The sequence below is a fragment of the Bombus terrestris genome, chromosome 1, assembly GCF_910591885.1.
Source record: "Bombus terrestris chromosome 1, iyBomTerr1.2, whole genome shotgun sequence".
NCBI classification, from domain to species: Eukaryota; Metazoa; Arthropoda; class Insecta; order Hymenoptera; family Apidae; genus Bombus; species Bombus terrestris.
This window is the reverse complement of record NC_063269.1, coordinates 1,641,271-1,662,260: the sequence shown is the minus strand read 5'-3', so window position 1 is coordinate 1,662,260 and position 20,990 is coordinate 1,641,271. Positions and strand designations below refer to the sequence as shown.

At 40.2% G+C, this 20,990-nt stretch overlaps 1 protein-coding gene across 3 annotated transcripts in view; it reads right to left on the bottom strand.

Annotated features, from left to right (window-relative positions):
* The window catches only part of LOC100648310 (muscle-specific protein 300 kDa), an 80,488-nt gene that overhangs the window by 26,600 nt on the left and 32,898 nt on the right, over window positions 1-20,990 (bottom strand). For 2 of the 3 annotated variants that reach the window (XM_048407825.1, XM_048407789.1), the window contains exons 19-34: window positions 20,754-20,949; window positions 20,392-20,466; window positions 19,518-19,670; window positions 16,772-19,019; window positions 15,082-16,393; window positions 14,470-14,833; window positions 13,423-14,031; window positions 12,387-13,172; window positions 10,952-12,112; window positions 9,893-10,672; window positions 9,050-9,700; window positions 8,231-8,832; window positions 7,351-7,993; window positions 6,829-7,167; window positions 6,392-6,697; window positions 5,989-6,140 (exon numbers count right to left, since the gene is read on the bottom strand). In XM_048407825.1, coding sequence (XP_048263782.1) covers window positions 5,989-6,140; window positions 6,392-6,697; window positions 6,829-7,167; window positions 7,351-7,993; window positions 8,231-8,832; window positions 9,050-9,700; window positions 9,893-10,672; window positions 10,952-12,112; window positions 12,387-13,172; window positions 13,423-14,031; window positions 14,470-14,833; window positions 15,082-16,393; window positions 16,772-19,019; window positions 19,518-19,670; window positions 20,392-20,466; window positions 20,754-20,949 — 10,377 coding nt within the window. The remainder of the gene's footprint in view (window positions 1-5,988; window positions 6,141-6,391; window positions 6,698-6,828; window positions 7,168-7,350; window positions 7,994-8,230; window positions 8,833-9,049; window positions 9,701-9,892; window positions 10,673-10,951; window positions 12,113-12,386; window positions 13,173-13,422; window positions 14,032-14,469; window positions 14,834-15,081; window positions 16,394-16,771; window positions 19,020-19,517; window positions 19,671-20,391; window positions 20,467-20,753; window positions 20,950-20,990) is intronic. The other variant, XM_012320330.3, reaches the window with a different exon arrangement.

The following is a 20,990-nucleotide window of genomic DNA, read 5'->3' as shown; positions in this document are numbered from 1 at the left end:
TTGTCATTTTCATCCTTTGGAATGTTCTATTTAATTTAGAAATTATTCTGTAGTTACTGATAATTCAAATGCACGATATAATATTTAAAATATTTTGCGAACAAAGAAATATTGATAGAGAAACGCCGATATAACAAATTAGAATAGAGCAGTTTATAGAAGAGCAGATTGTTTTACTGGATCGCGGTACGAATTGCTTGAATTTGCTTCATTGTAGCTAAGAAGATCAAAGAATGTTTTGATAGAGAGCGGTGCCAAGAGTTTTCATAAAAGATGACGACATCACCATAGGTGTATCGTGCTACGAGAAACGTCGAAATCAGTCATCGTCTCGTTTGGATTCGCCTCATGTTCGATTACGAACCGGTGCATCGTGTTTTCGTGATGTTTCACGTTGATCAACAATGACATCAGCGTTAAGGATGCAATTTTCATTAGTCATTCGGGTTACTGTAATTGCAAGATGAAGTCTAATAAGAAATAAAATATGACATAGAAGCCTCTAGAAATCAGACAAACTCATCTCGACAATTTGAATCGAAGCCACGATTTAGTAAGATATTTTCTAAAAGAAGAGGAAGAACAGTCGACACCGTTGTATAAGTTGTTGCCAAATTGTTCTTTACTTGTCTGATTAACGTTGTATGTAACGATTGTTCCAGAAAGCCCTAACGTCTGCAAGTATCAGCCCGGAAGCGGAATTTCAGAATACGAGGAGGGCTCGCGATGTCAATGTCAAGTTTCGTACGCGCAACGCGTTTCTTTTCCCACGATGACATCATCGTAGCTAATAATGAACGGCGTTTAACACAAGGTGCAATCACCAGCCGACGGTCGTGGTATTATAAAGACGGAACAGAAATTTACGAAACGCGTTGCGCTCTGTATCGTCGCTGACTAATACGAGATTAAATAAGAAAAGAACAACAGCTTAATTAGTTATGTTCATTCGATCTTTCTCGCTTTCAATATCCTCGAAATAGATAATATCTTTTTAAACGTGCGCTACATAAATTAATACGATACGATATTTCAAATAATCGAGATTGCTCTACGAACGAGAGAAAAATTGCAATTTATGCAAATCTGGTCATTTGATTTGTCTGAATTTGCGCGGCGCGGCGTTACATAGAAACTGCACTTTGAAATATTCGCAAGACGATGGTTATTGCTCTTGAAACATCGCGGCCGGCAGCAAGTTCCGGAAGTATCTCGTGCACGTGATGCAATCCTTATGCGGGCATGCGACTCGATCCAATGTGCTCCAGCACAGAGATATTTCCGTAACACCGATCGAATGATCCACTCTTTGCAGGATCTATCCACCATATTCCAACGAAGCACTGTCCTCTTGAAATATTCTAACACCAAAGGACACTTGGACGAATGAAATAAAAGTCCCTATCTAAACTATCTAACTTTCTTAGAACGAAAAAAAGAGAAGAAAAAGATCAAGGAAAATAGCCATCCCTGAAGAAACACGCGAACGAATATCTATCGGCGATGAGATTCAACGGCAAAAAGGTGGTACGTGTATACCAATTTCAGTAACAGTGGTGGATCCTCGTGATCGAATCGATAAATTTGTCAATCTCTCGACAAATCTCGTTCTTCGGTTTATCCCTGCCTGGCACGACGATGAGTCGTTCCTCTTTAAAACCGACTTCTTTAAGACGACGTTCGAGTCGCGTGAGATATTTGAAAATCCGCCGTGAAATTAAATTCGGACAACAGTATGGCGCGGCACGATCAAGCTAAACAGCAGCGTTCGCGGTTCGAAACGTTATTAGAAGGGCGTAATAGCGTTAGCTTTGAATTTTCCTTTTGGCGAGGCGCCGCGACGCATGCGGCTTACGTTTAAACGCTCGCCAAGCCGGACAGGAACGAAAATCGACGACAGCCGAAAAGCGGCGCACGCCGCGCTGTTCCTAAGAATAATATAGCTCTCTCTGACTTTTTCTTCTCCTCATCTTCGTCTGCTTCGTTTTCCTATGCTTATCCATCGTGTTCGTCTTTTGCAGAGCAAACACGCCTCGGGAGCAAGGCGAGTTCATTGGCTCGAAGATCTTTGCCATCGCGCTTGTTTCCTACTCTTTTTGGCACGTTGAACGAATCTTGTATGATTACAATGCGAATCGAAAGGTTGCATCGGATGTTGCAACACACGAAGGAACAAAGATTTCCATCCGAATCAGAGATCTTCGCGAATCGCGTGACATTTAACCTTTGGATAGAACTTTTATTGGTAGACTGTATGGATCTTCTTACGTACATGTAGAATAAGGGACATCAAGAACGTAGAAATGTAGAGGAAATTTGGAACAAAACGCTCGCATTTAGAAGAAGAATATTCAAAAAGAAGAGCAGCGATACGAATTTCTATTTGGATTCTATTTCCTTGGTTCTATTTATAAAAATATGAATCTGTGTAAGTAAATGTAGAGAGTCTGCTTATAACTATTGAATTTGAACTATTGATTTAAGTAAATGAAAACCGGATGACATAGCGTGCTCTGTCTAACACTGCAGTTTAAATGTATTGCTGTCATTCGCTTCATTTGGGTCGTACCAATTTTAAGTTTCACGACACAGTCAAGTAATTCTTCAGGCTTATAAGGACTTGATCACGTCGATACTGTGTATGATACATATATACCGGAATTTCGTATATTTTCATTCGTAAGCACAACTTCGTTGATGACACGAAGCAAACGACTGAATAAAATATCATAAAACTGGCAAAAAACGACGATGGAACTTGCGAATCCTATTATTATCAACCCTAGAAGCCACGATACGAATCTACGATAAAAATAGTACTATCAGCATCTAAAAATCGATCTGAAGCGATCTTGGAATATCTACGTGAGTCTATTAAAGAAGCTTTATCTCTAGCAACAAAAGGTTAAATAAATCAAGGAAGATGATCAAACAGCGTATCAGTCACCTCCACGTTCATGGTAGAAACTTTACTTCTATTTTAGAAGTTGTCATGTAGAATCCAGTGATCCATCGGTATCATCGTTCAGAAACGAAGAATCGAAAAGAGCAAAGTAAACAATCACTGCTACACAATTTTCCGTAACACGACCGACACTCGATTCAGGAATATTTCTTTGTTACATTGCAGCGACGGCAACGCCGAACAGACACGTGCTGCACCGAAACACGTTTCGTCGTTCCGCTTCGGTATCGATTGCTGATAGAGAGGCTACGAGGGCTAACGGTCATAATATTTAAGCCAATAACCGCGTACAATCCGATTATCCCGATAGACGACCGTAAAAATTTCATTGTTACGTACTGTCAATCGACATGCCGTGCTCGTTCACCATCAACGTGCGTCTACGCACTTGCCGGTCTGTTCGGCTCTTGCACAACTTAACAGCGATACTCGTCAGACACTCTTATATATCGTTCGATTCACTATACAATAAACTTTGAATAAAATCCTCGACAAATACAATTCAAATAGAACACAACAAATTCACGTGTAATCACTTTTTCAAATTAAATCCACGATCCGATTATAGACACCGAAGTTATTGATTCAATCTTGCGCAAAATCTTGCAATTCGATTTATAGACTTTATCATAATCTTTGCTATAGCAGGAAAAATCGTTGGAATCACAATCGATTTATACACTTTACTATATCCTTTACTATCGCACGGATAATCCTTGAAATCACGATATTCTTCAACACGGTCGTATAACCACGGAACGTCAGGTTCGCGTAAACGACTCGGTATAATTGAGACTATCTGAGACGATAATTTAATAAGCGGTTGGTTGAAAGGACACGCGGACCAACCTCGACTACTTAACAACCACAAACTCTCTCGTCATGCTTTATTTCCAGTGTGCGGCGCCGCGTACGAATGGTAACTGACGTGTGCAAACCGTGCCGCGGATATTACGCCATGAAATTCAGAAACGGGCCAACGTGCCGCCACGGCGGTCGCTTCACTTTTCCTCGTCAAATCTATATTTAGTGCAAATTCGATCGACAACCAAGCAGTCTGAGGGAGCGAGGGCCACGATTCGGTGCGGGGTTGGCGAATGCAACCCCTTTTCGAAACGAGAACATACCGCGGTGGCGTGCAAGGTCTTCCGAACCGTCTCCCTTCCCCCTTCTCTCTCTCTCTCTCTCTTTCTTTATTTCTTTCTCTTTCTCTCGTTTGTTCTCCTCACGTGCGATTCTCTAATCGATGATAATGCAGAGAGTCACGGATTACCTAATGTCACTCGATTAATGACCCGACGACGACGTCGTGCGAATTACTCGGGAAACGCGTTGCGCAATCTATCGAAACATGTTTACAAACAGCATCAGTGGAAATAGAACTGTCGTAGGCGTAATGAATCGCGGGCGTTTTTGTGCATTTATAGGAAATTTGAACGTGTCAAGATTTGCCATTTATGTATTTTTATATACTTGAGTCTATTTGTTGTGTACTATTGTATCGTATAGTGAGATTGGAGAAAATAATCCTCTTTTATGTTTATACAGATCGTTTCATTAAATATTTGTATTTTGGTCGGCTCTATTCGTTCGTGGAAGGAATTATTGATCGAATTAATTAATATTCAGAGAATGAATCAGGTTCTACTTAAAAAGTTCCATTCTTTTTTATTCTTTTTTAATTATTTTCGAAGATCGAACAACTGAGAAATATCAGTGAACATATTTGATCAGTTCATAGATACGTTTCAATTAGAATAGAAAATGAGAGTTACCGGCTGATTGAGATTAACTTCAGCAGCGATGATAATCACGAACCATCGTTCATTATTAATCGAGACAAACCAGTTCTTTTTTAAAGTCTATGGACTGGATGAAATATGATTCGGATAAGATCGGCATCTCCGGTCGGCTTATTTTATATTCGTTTCTGGATATTAATTTTATGATGCAATGCATATCGCGACACGCAGTGCACAACTTTTTCCAAGGCCTAATTACGTCATGGGATTAATTTGGCTATGACACAACACAGTAGGACACGTAATGCATGCTAAATCGATACGTGTCGTAATCCATAAAGAATCTGCCGCTATCGAGAAACTACAACTCTTGTCCTTTCCCTTCTTTCGACATCGTTTCTTTATTTCTTCAATTTTCGCTATTCTTCGGCGAAAATTTCAACGAGACCGCCTTCCCGGTTCTATCAACGTTTCGAAATCGAATTCTCGATATTATTTATCTCGAAGAAAGAAATATCAGCGTGCGTAAGATGAACGAGCCTTTAACGCAGAAACTCAAATTCACTATTTATAGATTCATATGGAATGAATAATAAATGAATTCTAACGATTGGTGGCTATAAATAAATTATCCTGAAAAGAGTACCATGTCAGAAAAGAATTGCAAGAACATATACATATATGAATAAATAATATGTTGATATTCGATGCGAAGATAGCCTGAAACAAAATATATGAAAGGGTGGGGGAAGCAGACATTACCTAGCCCTTTCGAAGGGATGGTAATATGCATAAGCAGACATACACGCATACACACGCATGCACATGCGTCGAAATTGCACACAATCGCACCGCATGATTCCTTTGTTGATGATTCCGCAGTTTGGCGGAACGCTGGATAATGATTTTTTGGAAGAAAATAGAAGAGATAAATATGTAATCTTAACTTGATAATAGAAATTAAAATCTAATAATAATAAAATCGGAGTAAAAAAACGTAACTGATAATCGAAGAATAGTAGATCTGTGTGAAACTATGTTCTAGCAGATATAAAATTGTCTTCTAATAAGAACGGAAAATTACGAGAAACGAATGGAATATAAACCGTATATAATGATCAACGCTTTGTGGAATAAATTTTAATAAGTAAAGAGTTTTCTCGACTTCGAAAGAAACGCGTTCGCGAATCAAGAAATATATGATCCTCTGGTGACACCGATACGGTGTCTTTGGCAGTGCTTCTGGAACATCACAACAACAAAAGAGCAGTTTCGACTCACGATTCGACGGAATTCTGCAATTTATTCAGCTTTTTCTCGAGCGCGTGGGCTGGTGCCTCTGTGAAGGCTGCCAGATACGCTAGAACAGGTCCTGATAGATCTTTCACTTCCTCTGCCATCGGTTTCAATTTCTCCGCTTCCGCTACCAGCTCCTGTACACAGTAAAACACAAGATTAATAAGATTCACAAAGTAATACATATATATATTTTTTAATTAAGGTCTTTATACATATAAAGTATCTTTTTGCGTTTTACTACGTCATATTTTTATTAAACATTTGATTTCTAATTGAATTACTTGTATTCTAAAGAAAGTAAATAAAATTTCAAGATAAAATCCTACGATATCAAAACAGTTTTCTTTTTATCACCATCCAATTATTAGAGAGATGTTATGCTTACATGTAAAGCCTTGATAACGTCTTGCAAGTGTTGTTTAGACCGAACTACGGTATCCAAAAGTTTGCTCTTCTCTTCAATGACATTTACACGAGCTTCAATCACAGACCATTGCGCCTCAAGATCTTCCCAATGTTTGGAGAGCGCCTCGAGAGCGTCTCTGCGACCCTCTAACCCGGAAACCAATTCTTTCCATTCCGTACTTATTTCAGCGATTTGTGTTTCTATCGTCTTTCTGTTATTAGCATCAGCTAATCGAAGCACTTCTTGACTGCGTTCGTTCAAAAGGTCCAATTCGAACTGTTGATTCTATAACAAAAGATAAAAATTTGTTTCTTTCTACTGATACGTGATAACATTTGTTAGTAAATGGTCAGAAACATCGTCTAATTGTCTTGTAATTGTTAACGACAAAAGATGTGCGACGATTATCGACTAACCTGTATATCATTGAGCGCGTGCGTGATCTTCTGGATGTTAAATTGCAATCCAGCCAGAGTCGTGACAGGTTCGTCAGTGAATCTACTCCTTGCGATCACAGCTCGAACTCGCTCGAGGGTTTGCGTGTAGTCTCTCCAAGTTTCAGCTCCTTGTTCCAATCTGGCACGTTGAGATTTTGCGGTGTTCAGCGTGTTCTTCAGTAATTGAGTGTGCTGCTGTTGTTCCGCGCTCAATTCTTCTTGCTCGGACGTAGTCAATGATGGCCAAATTTTGTCACCTGCTTGTTGTATTTGCAGAGACACCAGCTCGCGAATCGTTGGCTCGCTACTGAAGTAAATCTGCAAGAAATAATACAGTAAAGAAGTGTAGCAAATAATTTGAATCACTTTGAACGTGATCCGATATTAATTAAAAAATTTTGACAAATCTTGAATTATATATTTCAGATATGATTTTCAAGACTTTCAAGCTGTTAACGTCGAACTATTTCATTTTAATCAAATTGTTCGATATATACGAACCTTGTGCTCCTCGAGATCGCTCAGGATATTCTCAAAATCGAGTCCATCTTTGTCGCTTTCCAGTCTAACCTCTGCTTCGCGAACCCAACTTCGAAGTTTCTCAGTAAGAGCAGCATACTCTTGTCTGAGTTTCATGTTAGTCTTCAAATAATTTCCACGTTCCTCCATTTCTCTTGGCAAGGAGGTCAGCAGAGACACTGCTTCGCTGAGCATTTCTTTCAACGAACCAGGCATTCCTTCCTCATGAGGCACAGAGTTTTTCAAGTTTCTGATTCTGTCGAGATGTTCATTCACAGCCTCGCATAATACGTTGTGATTCTTCAGTTCAGCTTCCACGCTGGTTGGATCTCTCTCCAAGAGAGGCCTAGATTTCACTTCTTTCTCTTTATCTTCTAACCAATCGAGAATTTCGGCCAGTTCGTTCGCGAGTCTCTTGTGTTCCGCCGCAGCTAATTCGTGTTGCTCCCTCTGGGTTTCCACGGCCCTTCTTAGACCTTGCAGTTGTTGCTTCAATGATTGTAGTTGTTCCGTTATGTTGTTTCTATCTGCAGTCGAACCTTCTGCTGCAATCTGCTGACCCTTGTCTGTTGCACTTGCAAGGGTCGCCTCGCATTCTTGGATCTTTAGAATGGCATCGTCGTATCTGAATAAAAATGGGAACAATTATATTTAATTACGAAGGATAATCAATACTGAAATAAAAGTTGGTGAAATTGTTAAATATTTCTATTATAGATACTTTACAGCAGCCTAATGCGCTAATCAGAAATAACAAAATATTCATCAATCTTATAAATATTTCATTTGTTCAAAATGTATAAAGATCAAAATACACAACATTCTCAACAAAGTGGATAAATAATACGAAGCAAAAGTTTACCTCTTGATCTTTTCTTCCGTGGTCTGACCCGAGTTCTCGATGTCTCGAACGATCTCCGTGTACTTAGCAATGAACGTCGTAATATCAGTGATCAAAGCGATGAACTGCTGTCGTAACAGAAGTAACTGGCGAAGTTTCGCAATTTGCGATTCTATAGCCTTTATGAGGTCGTCCTGTTGAGTCAATACCCCGTGAAGATCAGACACATTGACCGATTGGAGATCAGATAGTTTCGCCTTGTTCGCTTTCAAATCGTTTAAGATCTTTTCGTACGCATTCAGCATAGCTTCCACGTCTTCTACGCGGGAACCGATCGGTTTATTAAGCTCGTGAAGCTCTTTCTGCACGTCTGTCATGTATTGAACCGCTTCGGCAATCCTTGCCAATGATTCTTCGGCTTCGTCGATGCTCTTTTGAAGAGCCAGAGCTCTTTCATTTATGATACCAGCTACTCTACCGTGAGCCTCTTTCATGTTTTGCAACTGCTCGTTTAGCTCGAGTTTGTCAGCGTCGCTCACGGTTGGGAGAATCGATTTTCCTTGCTGTATTAGCTTCTCGATGTCGTCCGCGTACTCCTTTGCCTCTTTCTTTAGGCGATCGTACTGGAGAAATACGTGAGAAGTAGGAATTAATCGATGATGAAAAATTGGTTGGATGAATGGAGAACGAAAATGAGATTATAATCCGAACAGCAATATAATAGAATTAGAATAGTAATCTCACGATTAGAATTTAATCGTGCTTTTTATTACGATACTTCTGAAATTGCAAGCAAAGTGTCTATCGTGACACAATCCGCTACAGAAACCTGTGTCTTACCTTAGCCAGCTGTTCCCTTAAGATATCGATGCTAGAAGACCTCAGATCCGAAGATGTGGCCACTTCAGCTTCGTTGATCCATCTCTTACACTTGTCTATCTCATTTTCGAAGGCCTTTCGTCCTTGAAGAAGATCCGCGAGTGCTGCCTGCTTCTCTTGGGCTTCGCTCTTCAGTTCTTCGTAATCCTTGCTCATTTCGTCCAAGATTTTTCCTAATTTCGCGCGATCCTCCTCGTTACATTCCTTCAATAGATTGTGCCCCTGTTTCAAAATATCATTCAGGTCCTTTTCACTGAAGGAATCGATGTCAGCTTCCAATTCTCCATGCTGAATGATATCCTGTTCGACTTTCGACGCCTTCAAAGGCAGATACCCACTCAGCTTCTTCAAGTTATTGCTCTTCGACTTGATCCAAGCCCGTGCTCGTTCCAGATCACCTTCGAACTTGCGTCGAGCGTCGGCTGCAGCCGTTGCACTGGAAATTCCTTCGGTTAAGATCGTACAAAGCTGAGATTGTTCGCCACGCAAAGCTTTCGTTTCATTTTCCAATTGTTGCTGTTCATTGGACTCTAATTCGTTCTGCATGTTACCGACTCGTTTCTCCAGGGTATCGATCACCATTTGCTTTCCTTCTGCTTCCTTCAGCATCGCCTAAAATTTACCAGAAACGTATCGCTATGTTTCTATGTATACGCAATGTTTTATAAAGATCAAGGAAAATTTATTTACCGTAACAAATTTAAATTAGAAATTTATAATAATTCAACTACTCGACCAAAAAATGTAAGTACTTTCGAATAAATAAATTCCTTGAAATCTTAATATCCTTTCTCATTAAATTACCTTCAGAGCAAGGAGCTTCTCCTCCACCTGCTTGCTGTCAAATCCAACTGGATCAGAGACCTGGGCTTGCTGTTTCTTTTGCTCAATCCAATCACGATTCTCTTCGATCTCCTGCCTAGTTGCCTCGATTCCTTGAGCAGTCATGTCCAATACCTGCGCTTTCCTCTGCAGCTTCTTCGCTATATCAGCGTATCTTCTTTCGACAGACTTAATTTGTTCTTCTATCTGCTGTGAATCCAAATTGCTCACAGAATCCATCACTTGATCGCTCAACGTCTTCACCTCGTTCAACTTTCCAGGTCCCTGAGACTCGAACTCCGTTGTGATCTCTTTCACGCTAGCGATCTTTTGCCCGATAGTTTGTCCATTTCCTTTCTCGATAACGTCAACTTTCTTCGATAGGACATCCAACCAGGCTTGAATACTCTGCACCTGTGTTCTGTACTTTTGAATCAGATCCTGAGCAGCTTGTTTTCCGGCGATAGCATCCGTCAACTCTGCTTCCAATTTGTTCAATCCTTCCTCGATATCCTGATCGTCTTCGTTAAGCGATAGTTCAGTTAACGCGTGAGTTCGACGTTCGCCAACGTTTCCAAGTAAATCGTTCATTGCTTGTAACTCGGCGTGTGCAGCTTCGGATCTTAATTTCGCTGGCCGAGACTTCCATTCGGCGCACAGAGCTCTCTGTTGGTTTATCCAAGATCGAAGCACGTTCTTCTGACGAGTTTGTTCTTCCAGTTCGTTCAGAGCTTTCGTCACGTTCATCAAATGTCCCTGAGCCTGAAACCACGATGTTGATCATGCAGTGTGGCTATTTCAACGTTTTGCCATCAAATAAATTTTCATGATTATTCTCACGACTGCAAAACGGTACGTTTCATCGTTTATTGTCAATAAATTGATAATAACGAGCGTATTTAATAAGAGGACGCATATTATTTTATTTCGTTTTCGTTAATACAAATATTTTTAATAGAAATCGTTCGTAGAAATAGAAATTTTTCGTTAATACAAATATATTTAATTTAAAAAATTAAAAAGTTAAAAAGAATACGATACCTGATCGATCAGTTCCTCCAGTTTGTTCCTAACTTCCACTTCTCTCGGGGGAATCTGCACAGGCGGCGCATCCAGAGGACTTCCGGGTCTCGAGACGCAAGCCACCGCGGCTTCGCAAGCTTCGACAGCCAGAGCAAGCCTCGTTTTCTCGCCTTGTAACTTATTATGCAAGGTGCGCGCATTTTCGAATCTCTGCTTCGCAATATCGAGAGTATCCAAAGGTGCCTCCATCTCTTGCGCTATTTCCGGCTCATACGCATCCAGATTCTTCATAATACTCTCCAAAGTGTTCTCATATTCCTGGAATTTGACTAACGATTCCGCCAATCGTTTCTTAATCTGCAACGCGGTATTCAATAGAGAATTGTAGCTCTCTTGAACATTTTGAAGTTGCGTTTCGATGACTGTTTTTATCTCAGGATTGGCAGCCACGTATCGACCGATCTGTCCATTTCCTTTCAATTTCAAATCATCCAGCACGCTCGTGTAATTTTCGATTTCTGCAAGCAGAGTTTCGTGCTGTTTAATTTGCGATACCGTTTGCTCTTTGTTCGTGATGTACAGTGAATTGTGGGCCATTAATTGGAAAGAAATTTGCAGCAGCCATTTCTCAGTCTCTTGCAAGGCTGCATGATAAGCGTTGTATTCCTCAATTTCATTTTCTATCAATCTCTTTCTTTCGTCGACGTTCTCGCTCAGATTCTGCCAACGTTTCGATAATTCTCTCGTACGATCCAGAGGCGTGTTCTTTTTCGCCAGTTTGGACAGTTCGCCAGCTTCTTCCAACAGATGATCTAATTCGGTTTTCTTGCCGCGAACTTCCTCTTGGATGTGCTTGTAACGTTCCAGCATCGTTTTCATGTCACCGAATTCTCCCTTCGTGTCTGGAAGTTCCTGCATACTGTTCTCGGTCTCTTCCAACCAACGTTTCATCTTCCCGTGAGCTTCCGTGTGATCATCCCAACGGTGTAACAGAGATTTAAGCTGAGCTTGAACCGTGTTCAAATCGATGCTCAATTGCTCCCAGCTGGAAAGAAGTCCCGCCATGTCTGATCTTAGTTGGTCTTGTTGCTCTGGCACTGCTGTGTCTATGGCTTTCGCGTACGCGTTTTGTAATGTTGAAAGTAGATGTTGACCCTCCGTGATTCTTGTTGCGACGATCTACGGACACAGAAAGATCAGACACAGGAAAAACAAAAACAATTTAATATTCTTGAAAATCTGTTAAATTTTCTGAATTTTTTAATTTTTTGAAAAATCAACAACGATAAATCCATATTTTAATTCAACTAAGGAAACATTTCTTCTATTAAAAACGAGAGAAACTTCTATTAAGAATAACGAGAACTTAGTTTTGGCTATTTAAATATCACGTATTACCTGCATTCTGTGCATCTGTAAATTTTGCGAGCATAAAAATCTATCGATAACACACCTTGATGGTTTCCAATTTATCCTTGGCCCACTCAGCATCCCCAACACCCATGCAATCCTGCACGGATCCTCGAGCAATACGCAGCCAGTCTTCCATTTCCTTCTTCGCCTTCAAGAACTCGGTATGATCCGATAAATTCTTCTCCACCCTGGAAACCAGTCCTTGCATATCCGTCAACAAAGACGTGTAAGCCGACTGCAATTGCACGGTCTTGTCACGAGCCCAACTACAAGCGCTCATTTCCAGCAAAGCTTCGCACTTGTCGTTCAAATCTTCCAAAACAGGCTTCTGTTGAACGGCTTCTTCCACGAGACTTTTGCATCGAATTAAATCCTCCGGGGTTTTATTCTCTTTCGATTGCTCGTCGTTCACCTTCTTCTGGAAATGATCTATCCATCGTTTCATGCTGTCCAACGCGGTTGTAAATTGAGACCAGCTGGAAATACAGTTGGACAAAGTCTTCTGAGACTCGTGACACTGCGCTTGCAGAGATTTCCAATTTGCCTGCAGCTGTTTCACGTCCTGTTTGATAGCTTCTTGACCTTCGGGACCTGTGCTGGCGATCACTCCGTCGCTCAATTGAATAACTTTCGAGATCAGGTTTTCTCCTTTGGGAAGGGAAGCGATGATCTGATTCACTTTGTTCTCCCGTTCGATGATCCGCTCCTTTTCGCCGTGGGTGTCGCAGTTTTGCTGAAGTTCCAGTTTCGTGTGACGAACCCAATCCGCGGCTTCGTTATGAGCTTGTTGCAGCTTCTCGTGATCGTTCACCTGCTCTTCTAAATTCTAAAAGCAGCAACAAGAAAGTTTATGGTATATTTATACGCAGATATATGTGAAAGATTGATTGTAATTTCGATTACGCGTTTATATTAATATTCTCCATCTGTTAGTTACGAGATTCGATTAAATCGAGGAAAATTCTTGTATTTTTCCATTTAAACTTCGAAATAAGATCCAAGATTTAATCGATTTAATACATTTAATTAATATTTATAATAATAGTTAATTTTTAATACATTTAACAAATACATACTCGAATTTTTTCAGCGATCAGCTTAGTCAATTCGTCGTACTTTGCGATGGTAGATTGATAAGGGCCAACGGGTATGCTAGAATCTTCGGCCAAACGAGCCTTCAATCGATCTACGGTTTCACCATGGCCTTGAATATCCCTCTGAACCGTCTTATACTTTTCCAACACCGCCCGTTTTTCACTGAGATCGTTCTTGTACATCTCACCCGGCTGAATCTTGCCCTCGATCTCATCGATCCAATCGGTAGTGAGTCGATGAATTTTGTTCAATTCTTCCAACGCGCTTGCTCTTGCGGCAAGCTTCTGTCTTATGTCTTCCACGTTGACCAACAATTTCTCGAATTCTGTCTTGAGGTTTTCCGTGTCTTCTTGAATCTTTGCCGCACCATTTTGCTCTGTGTTCATAATCACCTTCTCCTTTAGTTCGAGAGCATAACGCAGCTTGTTCTGGCCTTGTTCCAAGGTTTGTCTGATGGCCTTGCAAGTATGCAGCTTATTGTTCACCTCGGTTAAAGTGCTTGGAATCTCCTTACATTCGCTCAGTTTGTCACGCGTTCGTTCGATCCAATCTTGACATTCTTGGTACAGCGTATTGTGCTGCTGATGTTCCTGTAGACGAAAAGATACGGAGAATTATTTGGGAATTTTGATTCCACTATCCTTGGGGTTATATGATAGCAGTTACGGTATCAAATAAGATTATAATTAATCCGTTGTGTTTTTGGAAAGATAGCATAGTGAATTTTAATATACAGCTTGGATATTGAAGTTTCGATTTTTATTAAAAAATAATAAAAAGTTTTCTTGATAATTAGCTTGAAAATCTATCGAATACCGAACCGTAGAAAAAAGTGTCGTATGAGCAAGTAACTTCAAGGTTACTACAGAAGCTTATATTAAAAAGTAATAGCGAAGAATGTAGACTGCAGTACAAGGTAATGCAGAATAAAATTATTTGAGAATACGAATTATTTGATATTATACACTTTTATTTTATCCTAATCTTTTAAGCATCTCTAACACTCTAAGCTGAGTAATGGGATTTACCTGATAATGTAGTTCCAGACGTCTCATTATTTCTTTAGCCAAAGATAGAAGCGCGTTATACTTGGTCGTCAATTGGGTGATAGCGTTCGAGATTCTGGTGTCTGCACAAGTTTCCAATAACATCTGAGCCTTCATGTTCAGTCGATCAAGTTCTCTTTGCCAGTCGAACAATGTCTGTAAATGGACCTGGAATTGTTCAAGAACATTCTTCTTTTCCTCCAAACTATCTTGAAGCTTGTTGAACGATTGCACCAGTTGCTCGGTCTGCGTGAGCCATTCGGTAGCTTCTGAAAATTGATCCTCGTACTCCGTCCATTTCACTATTCCTACTTCCAGTAAACTCTTCGTGTTGTTCAACGAGTCTCTGTTAAAAGAGATACAGAACTTTGGTATTTAAATAATTCATTCTGGATTGGGCATTTAATCAGTGAGTTTCTGATTTCTGATTATTGAATTGTCGAACTTGTTATTTATTATCAACGTCAACGATATCGATAAAGGTAAGAAAAAAAGAAAAATGCAAGAAATATATTAAGAAAATTATGGAACATATATGATGTGATTGAAAGTGCGTCGTAAAAATATAAAAAATTCTAAAAGTCCGAAACTTACACGTAGCTATCGTACTCTTCCTGCAGCATCGCAACTTCCTCCTCGATGATCTCCTTGTCCTCCTCGTCGGCGATCTGACACGCCGCGTTCCCTTGTTCCAAAGCATGTTGCAATTTCTTCTGGCCCTCTGGCAGCTCGCTTTGCAGTACTTTCAACTGCGTAATCTTATTCGCCAACGATTCCTTATCCCCAGTAGGTTCTGAACATTTCCCAAGTCTCTCCTTAGCCGCTCTTATCCACTGAATAAATTCGTTTCCACTATCGATAAACGCCTGATGTTGTTCTACGGTCTCTTTTTGTTTCGCGTACAACTCCTGCGCTTGTTTGCTCAAAGTTTCGTATTTTATCGAAATTTCCGTGGCTGGTGTGGCCTGTCGAAGATCCTCAGCCTTCGTGGTAACCGATTGAATCATCGGCTCGAACGCCACTATATCCTGAACTATACTGTTCGTCTGTCTAAGATTCGCCTTCCTTTCTCCAATAGCCAAGGAACTCAAGCCAGCCAGACCTTTTCTAGCTTTCGACACCTTTTGTTCACAGACTTGTTGCAATTTAGCTTCCCTGTCGTTGATCCATTGTTGCAATTGCAAATACGACGAACTATAATCCGCCCATTGAAGCAGACTCGTCTCTAAACGCACTTTGGTCGTCGAAATCTTCTTCACTAGTCTCTCCCACGCATTTTGTATCTCCTTTAATTGAATGTTTATCTCTTCGCGACCATCTGATCGGGTATTTCTCATTACTTTCTCTCCACAGTTTACTGTCAGATGCACCAAGTTTTGTCCTTCCTCGCGTTTTCTTAATAATTCTTGAATGTTGTCTAATCTGTTCTGTAATTCTTCTCGACTGCTAGTGGACGCTGCTTCGGTCCCCTTGCGAATGATTTGCTTCGCGTTTTCGATCCAGGCGCAAGTCTTGGCCAAATTAGCTACGTATTCTTCGTGCTGAGCCAAGTTAGTTTCGACTTTGTTCAGAACGTCTTTGGCGAGATTCACTTGAACCTGGTAGCGAGAGTTTAAGTGACGAAGTTGGTTGTTTATGTAGGTGTCCAGGTTAGACGAAAGAAGACTGGATGCAGTCTTGTTGAATTTATCGATTTGTTCTTGTCTCTTTAATAGGTTTTCCAGTATTTCTTTTACTTCTTGTACTTGTTTCTTTTTCCCTGCTACGTTTGACAAGAGAGAATTCTTCTGCGCCTTTATCAGGATGTCGAACTGCTGCAACCAATCGCTTATTCGCTCGTATTCGTCCTTGTAATCTCTCCATTGACTCACGGTTTGTTCCAATTGATCCTTTTGTTGCTTGATCTCTGTGGAATTGGAAAAGATAAATCGTCCTTGATGTAACATGGAAATTTTCAGTGTCATGCTACGGTCTTAGAATTCTTAATATTTCAATCTCGCTTTAGTTTCTAAAAACAATCATTGAAATATAATTGGAACAAGAATTAAATATGAAAAATGTTTTCGAATGTAAAAAATTGTCCAACGATAGAAAATATGATTCGATGGAAAATGATTGAATGTAATAGTTCTGTCGATTCGTCAGCATTGCAACTGGCTTCATGAAAAATCAGTTGGTACACCAAAACTTAGATTCTAAGATTAAACTCTGTGATACCAAACTCTGAAAATTCTCGAATTTTTCAAAATCTTCGAATCTTTTAAAAATCCCTTAATAGACTTACCTCTGAAAAGCTCTTCGAAACTCTGAGTCAGAGCTTTCACCTCGTTCATTATAATCTCCTGGCCCTGAGGACTCGTACTCGCGCAGACGACCTTGCCAGTATGCTGAAGATGTTCCACCAAGAGTTCACCCTGAGCCTTTTTATTCAACAAACTCTCCAATGGAGCCACAGCATTTTCAATAGCCAATTTATCGCTTAATGGCCTCTGTTTCATCGATGGAATCTTTTCACGAGCTCGACTCAACCAATTGATAATATCATCGTGCGCTTCTTTGTACAATCTGTGATCCTTATATTGTTCTTCTCGCTCGGTTAACAACGATTTAATCTTCTCGAACAACGTGTCGAATCTGTTCAAGATGCTCTGTGCCTGGGAGGCAGCCAGACCTTGAGGACCACTGGCGATCATTTCAGCCACCTTGATCTTCAGACTATCCACTTCGATATTCTCGCATCGAACTTTCTCTTCCAAGGCCTTGATACGCTCCAACTGACACCTCTTTTCAGACATTGTCGTTTGGAATGGCAAAAATTCGTTCAAAGCAGACTGCATATAATCAACAGTTTTATTCATCGATTGTATCTGTTCTAGAAGACCAGCCCACTTATTGATAGAGTCATCTAAGTTGGTCTTGGTCTCCAACATCTTCGAGGCTAGTGCGCTCCATTGTTCCTGTAATTTTCCAACAGCATCGTTGATAGCCTTGTGTCCAGTTGGTGCTGTGTTTGCTAAGACAGCTTGAGCTAGTTCTACGATCCCTTGAACCTTGGCGAATCCATCTTCCTTGTACAACAATAGATCTTGAATTACTTCCATCTTGTTCTCTAAATCTTTCTGAGAGGATGCACCCAGGTCAGAGCAATAAGCTAGCTTCTTCCTAATGTCATCCAACCATCTGGTGCACTCTGCCACTTGATTGTCGAATTCTTGATGAGTGGTCACGTATTGATGCCAACGACTGTTCAGATCTTTCACTTTGTTCGATATCTGTTGGTACTTGATGCTTAACTCTGACATATGTGTGGTACGAGACGTGATATTCTTGTGAAGCTGTTGAGCTTTCTCAGAGACAGCATCTATTTCCAGTTCTTTCGCGCGAACTTGTCCTTGGAGTGTGCGCAGAAGCTCCAATTGGTCCTTCTTCTCTTGCAAGGTAGCCTTCAAGTCTACCGCGTGAAGTTTGGTATCAGTTTCTCTCATCCAGGCGAGGCATCGTTCTTTCGATGTTTCGAACTCGTTCCACTGTTGAAGCTTGTTTTCTAGACTCTCTATAGTGGACTTGACAGCAGTGACCAAACTTTCCCATTCTTGCTGCGAGGAGTCTATCTGCGAACGAATGTTAATCTGACCAGATTCCAAGGTTCCTGGAATCACCTTTTCCCCGAGGATTCTTATCTGTTGAACTCTTGGTTTGTCTTCTGGTAAACTCTGCAATAAATTCTTCAGTCGATCCAGGTTCGTGTGAAGGGACACTCGTTCTAATTCCGTGTCACCCCAAAGAATAACTGCATTGTGCGTCGCGTCCAACCACTCGTGAGTATCGAGCACAGCCTTACTGTACTGTTGGTGATCGCTGACTATGCCTTCGTACTTTTCAACGAACGCAGCAGCTCGTTTCAACACTGTAGCGTGCCTTTCGTTCAGTTTCTTCAGCGTCTGATGTATTTTGTCAGTAGAGTCCGGTAAATTATCAGCTTTATCGCGAAGATCGAGTAAATCTTGTTGATGAGACTGAATATCGTGCAAGAACGAACGATAGATTTGCAACTGAGCTCGTTTCTCGTCCAGTGTGGTTTTTAATTCGATTTCTGGTTTTAGCTGAGTCTCGACAGTCTTCAGCCAGTTGTCGAACGACTCGTTGGACTCGTCGAATCCGGACCAACGTGAGATCTTTGATTGCAACTCTCGTTCGGTCGACGCGATGCTGTCGTACAATTCTTCGAAGGCTTGTTGAAGATCTAACAATTGTTGACGAACGATCTCTCTGCCGTCCATGCCTGTGGTGTAGTATAGACGTTCTCCAGCTTCCACGGTGTTGTTTATTAAAAGGGTTGCCGAAGATTGACGAGTTAGAAGATCCTTCAGCGTTGCCACGTTCGAGGTTAGCTCTTGAAGAGTGCCGCTGAGATCGTCTTTGATGGATTGATAAGTAGTTCTGGTGTTTGCTAGCCATTCTGAACATTGTTTGTAGCGCTCCAGATAGGCTGCGTGGTCTGCCACTGCTTGTTCGCATTTCTTTACCAATTCCTGTGATTTTTTAAAGAATTGCCAGCTTTAAATTTGAGCGATATAATATACAATTATCGTGAAAACGTTAGAATATTCTTAGAACAGTGAAAAATGTTTGGGAATAGAATGAATGATGAATATGTTTGATTAAATTAGATGATATTTTTTTCTCGATAAATCGGAATTTCTAATTAAATAATTCGTTGCTCCAAGAATTTCTATGAAATTACGACGGATAGACGAATTAGAATTTTAAAATTGTTCATAGATTATTCACAGAATTTTAATCGCACAGATTATAGAACTACTTATCGAAATTATAGACTTTATAAAATAATTATACGTCCCTCGCATGAACTTGTAAAAGACTTAAAAGTTTCTAGCAAAATTATTGATCAATAATTGAATTATCGTTTGTATGTTTAAAGATAGTTTGTATGTTTAAAGAAGACTTATGTTTAAAGATAAATGTTACTTTATAATTATGAGTCTTAACATGTAATTTTTCATATTCACCTTAGCAGTCGCTTGAATAGATTGGAAACGCGAGGTGATCTGCTGAACGTTGGCTGAGAACCTCGTTTCACCGCTAATTTGCATCAATTCGGAAGATTCGTCGCTCATCTTGTCAAACTCGGCCTCGTTCTGCCGGAGATTCACGATCAACATCTATGGAACAGAAATCTCATTGGAATGCCACGATATTTCATATAGGAAGCTTTTATCTTTAAATTTCGTGTACTTTATCGAACAAACTAATTAAAACGTGTGTACTGATTAGGTAGCTTCCTGTCTTTCTGAAACTACTTTGAACTCACAGAGGTAACACGCATGTTTGTTTGTATGTTTGGGTATGTTCATGTACAGATGGTTAATGTGAATTCAATCAACTAGTCATGGATTTTTTCGCGTGCCATGACAACGCAATGTAGGGGCTTGGAAACACGATTCTTCGATCAAACGTACTCAAAACAACACGTTTGCATGCATCGAAGTAAAACACTGGATAAGAAGATCATAGAAAATTTATGTGTGTTAAAGTATCTACTCGTAAGACGTTTAAGAGAAGACAAGTGTAAGTATCATAGTGTGAAAAGTGAGTGTACAGTGTATCGAGTTCTTGAAACTTACCCCAATACTCTTATAAAATCATTTTCGATATACATACATATATGTTTATATATGTAATATTTTCGATTTACATCACACTAAACTAAATCGTTGAGAAAAGAAGAGAAGAAAAAGAAAGAGAGAAAAAAAGCAAAAAGAACGATTAGAATATAGAGAGAAAGAAGAAGAAGAAAAAGAGAAGGAGACAGTAACGAGAGACCAATTGACAAAAAAGCGTTCACAACCCTGATCGAACAAATTTTTTCGATGTTTCTCTTACTTGGTCCAGGTGGTCTCCTAGGGCCACCAGTTCCGTCACTTCCGTGTCCCACGATAAGGCGGTTTTTTGCAGTGCCTAAGAAAGTTTTCCAAAATACAATGCCTCATCCTGTATACCACTTCATCTCTCTCGTATCTTTTCCTCTTCTTGATTAAAAATAAAAAAAATCTCCGCACCGTTCGCGCGTTATTCGTAAAAAGAAACAGATCGCGTTCGTAGTGTGACTTTGCGCAATGAAAATTAATTTTTCAACGAAACGTTGAACTAATCTTTTAATTAGAATAATCTGCCCTTACAGATGTAACCCTGTATGGTGTTGCAAGATACAACTGTGGTCTCTACTTTAGATTATGAAATATTACCTGGTATTTCTCGAGTTGTTCTTGTTTCTCTTCAAGAGAGTTCTTTAGGGAGTAATTCTTCAAAGACGACTCCGCATCCGCCAACCAAGCTAACAAACGTTCCAAAGAATTTTCGTACTCGCTCCATTGCTGGATCCTCTCCTCGATGCATCGAATAATGTCGTTTACTGTAATGGCGAATTTCTTATGCTCGAATCTGTAACATAAATATTCATTTTACCAAGAAATTTTAACTCG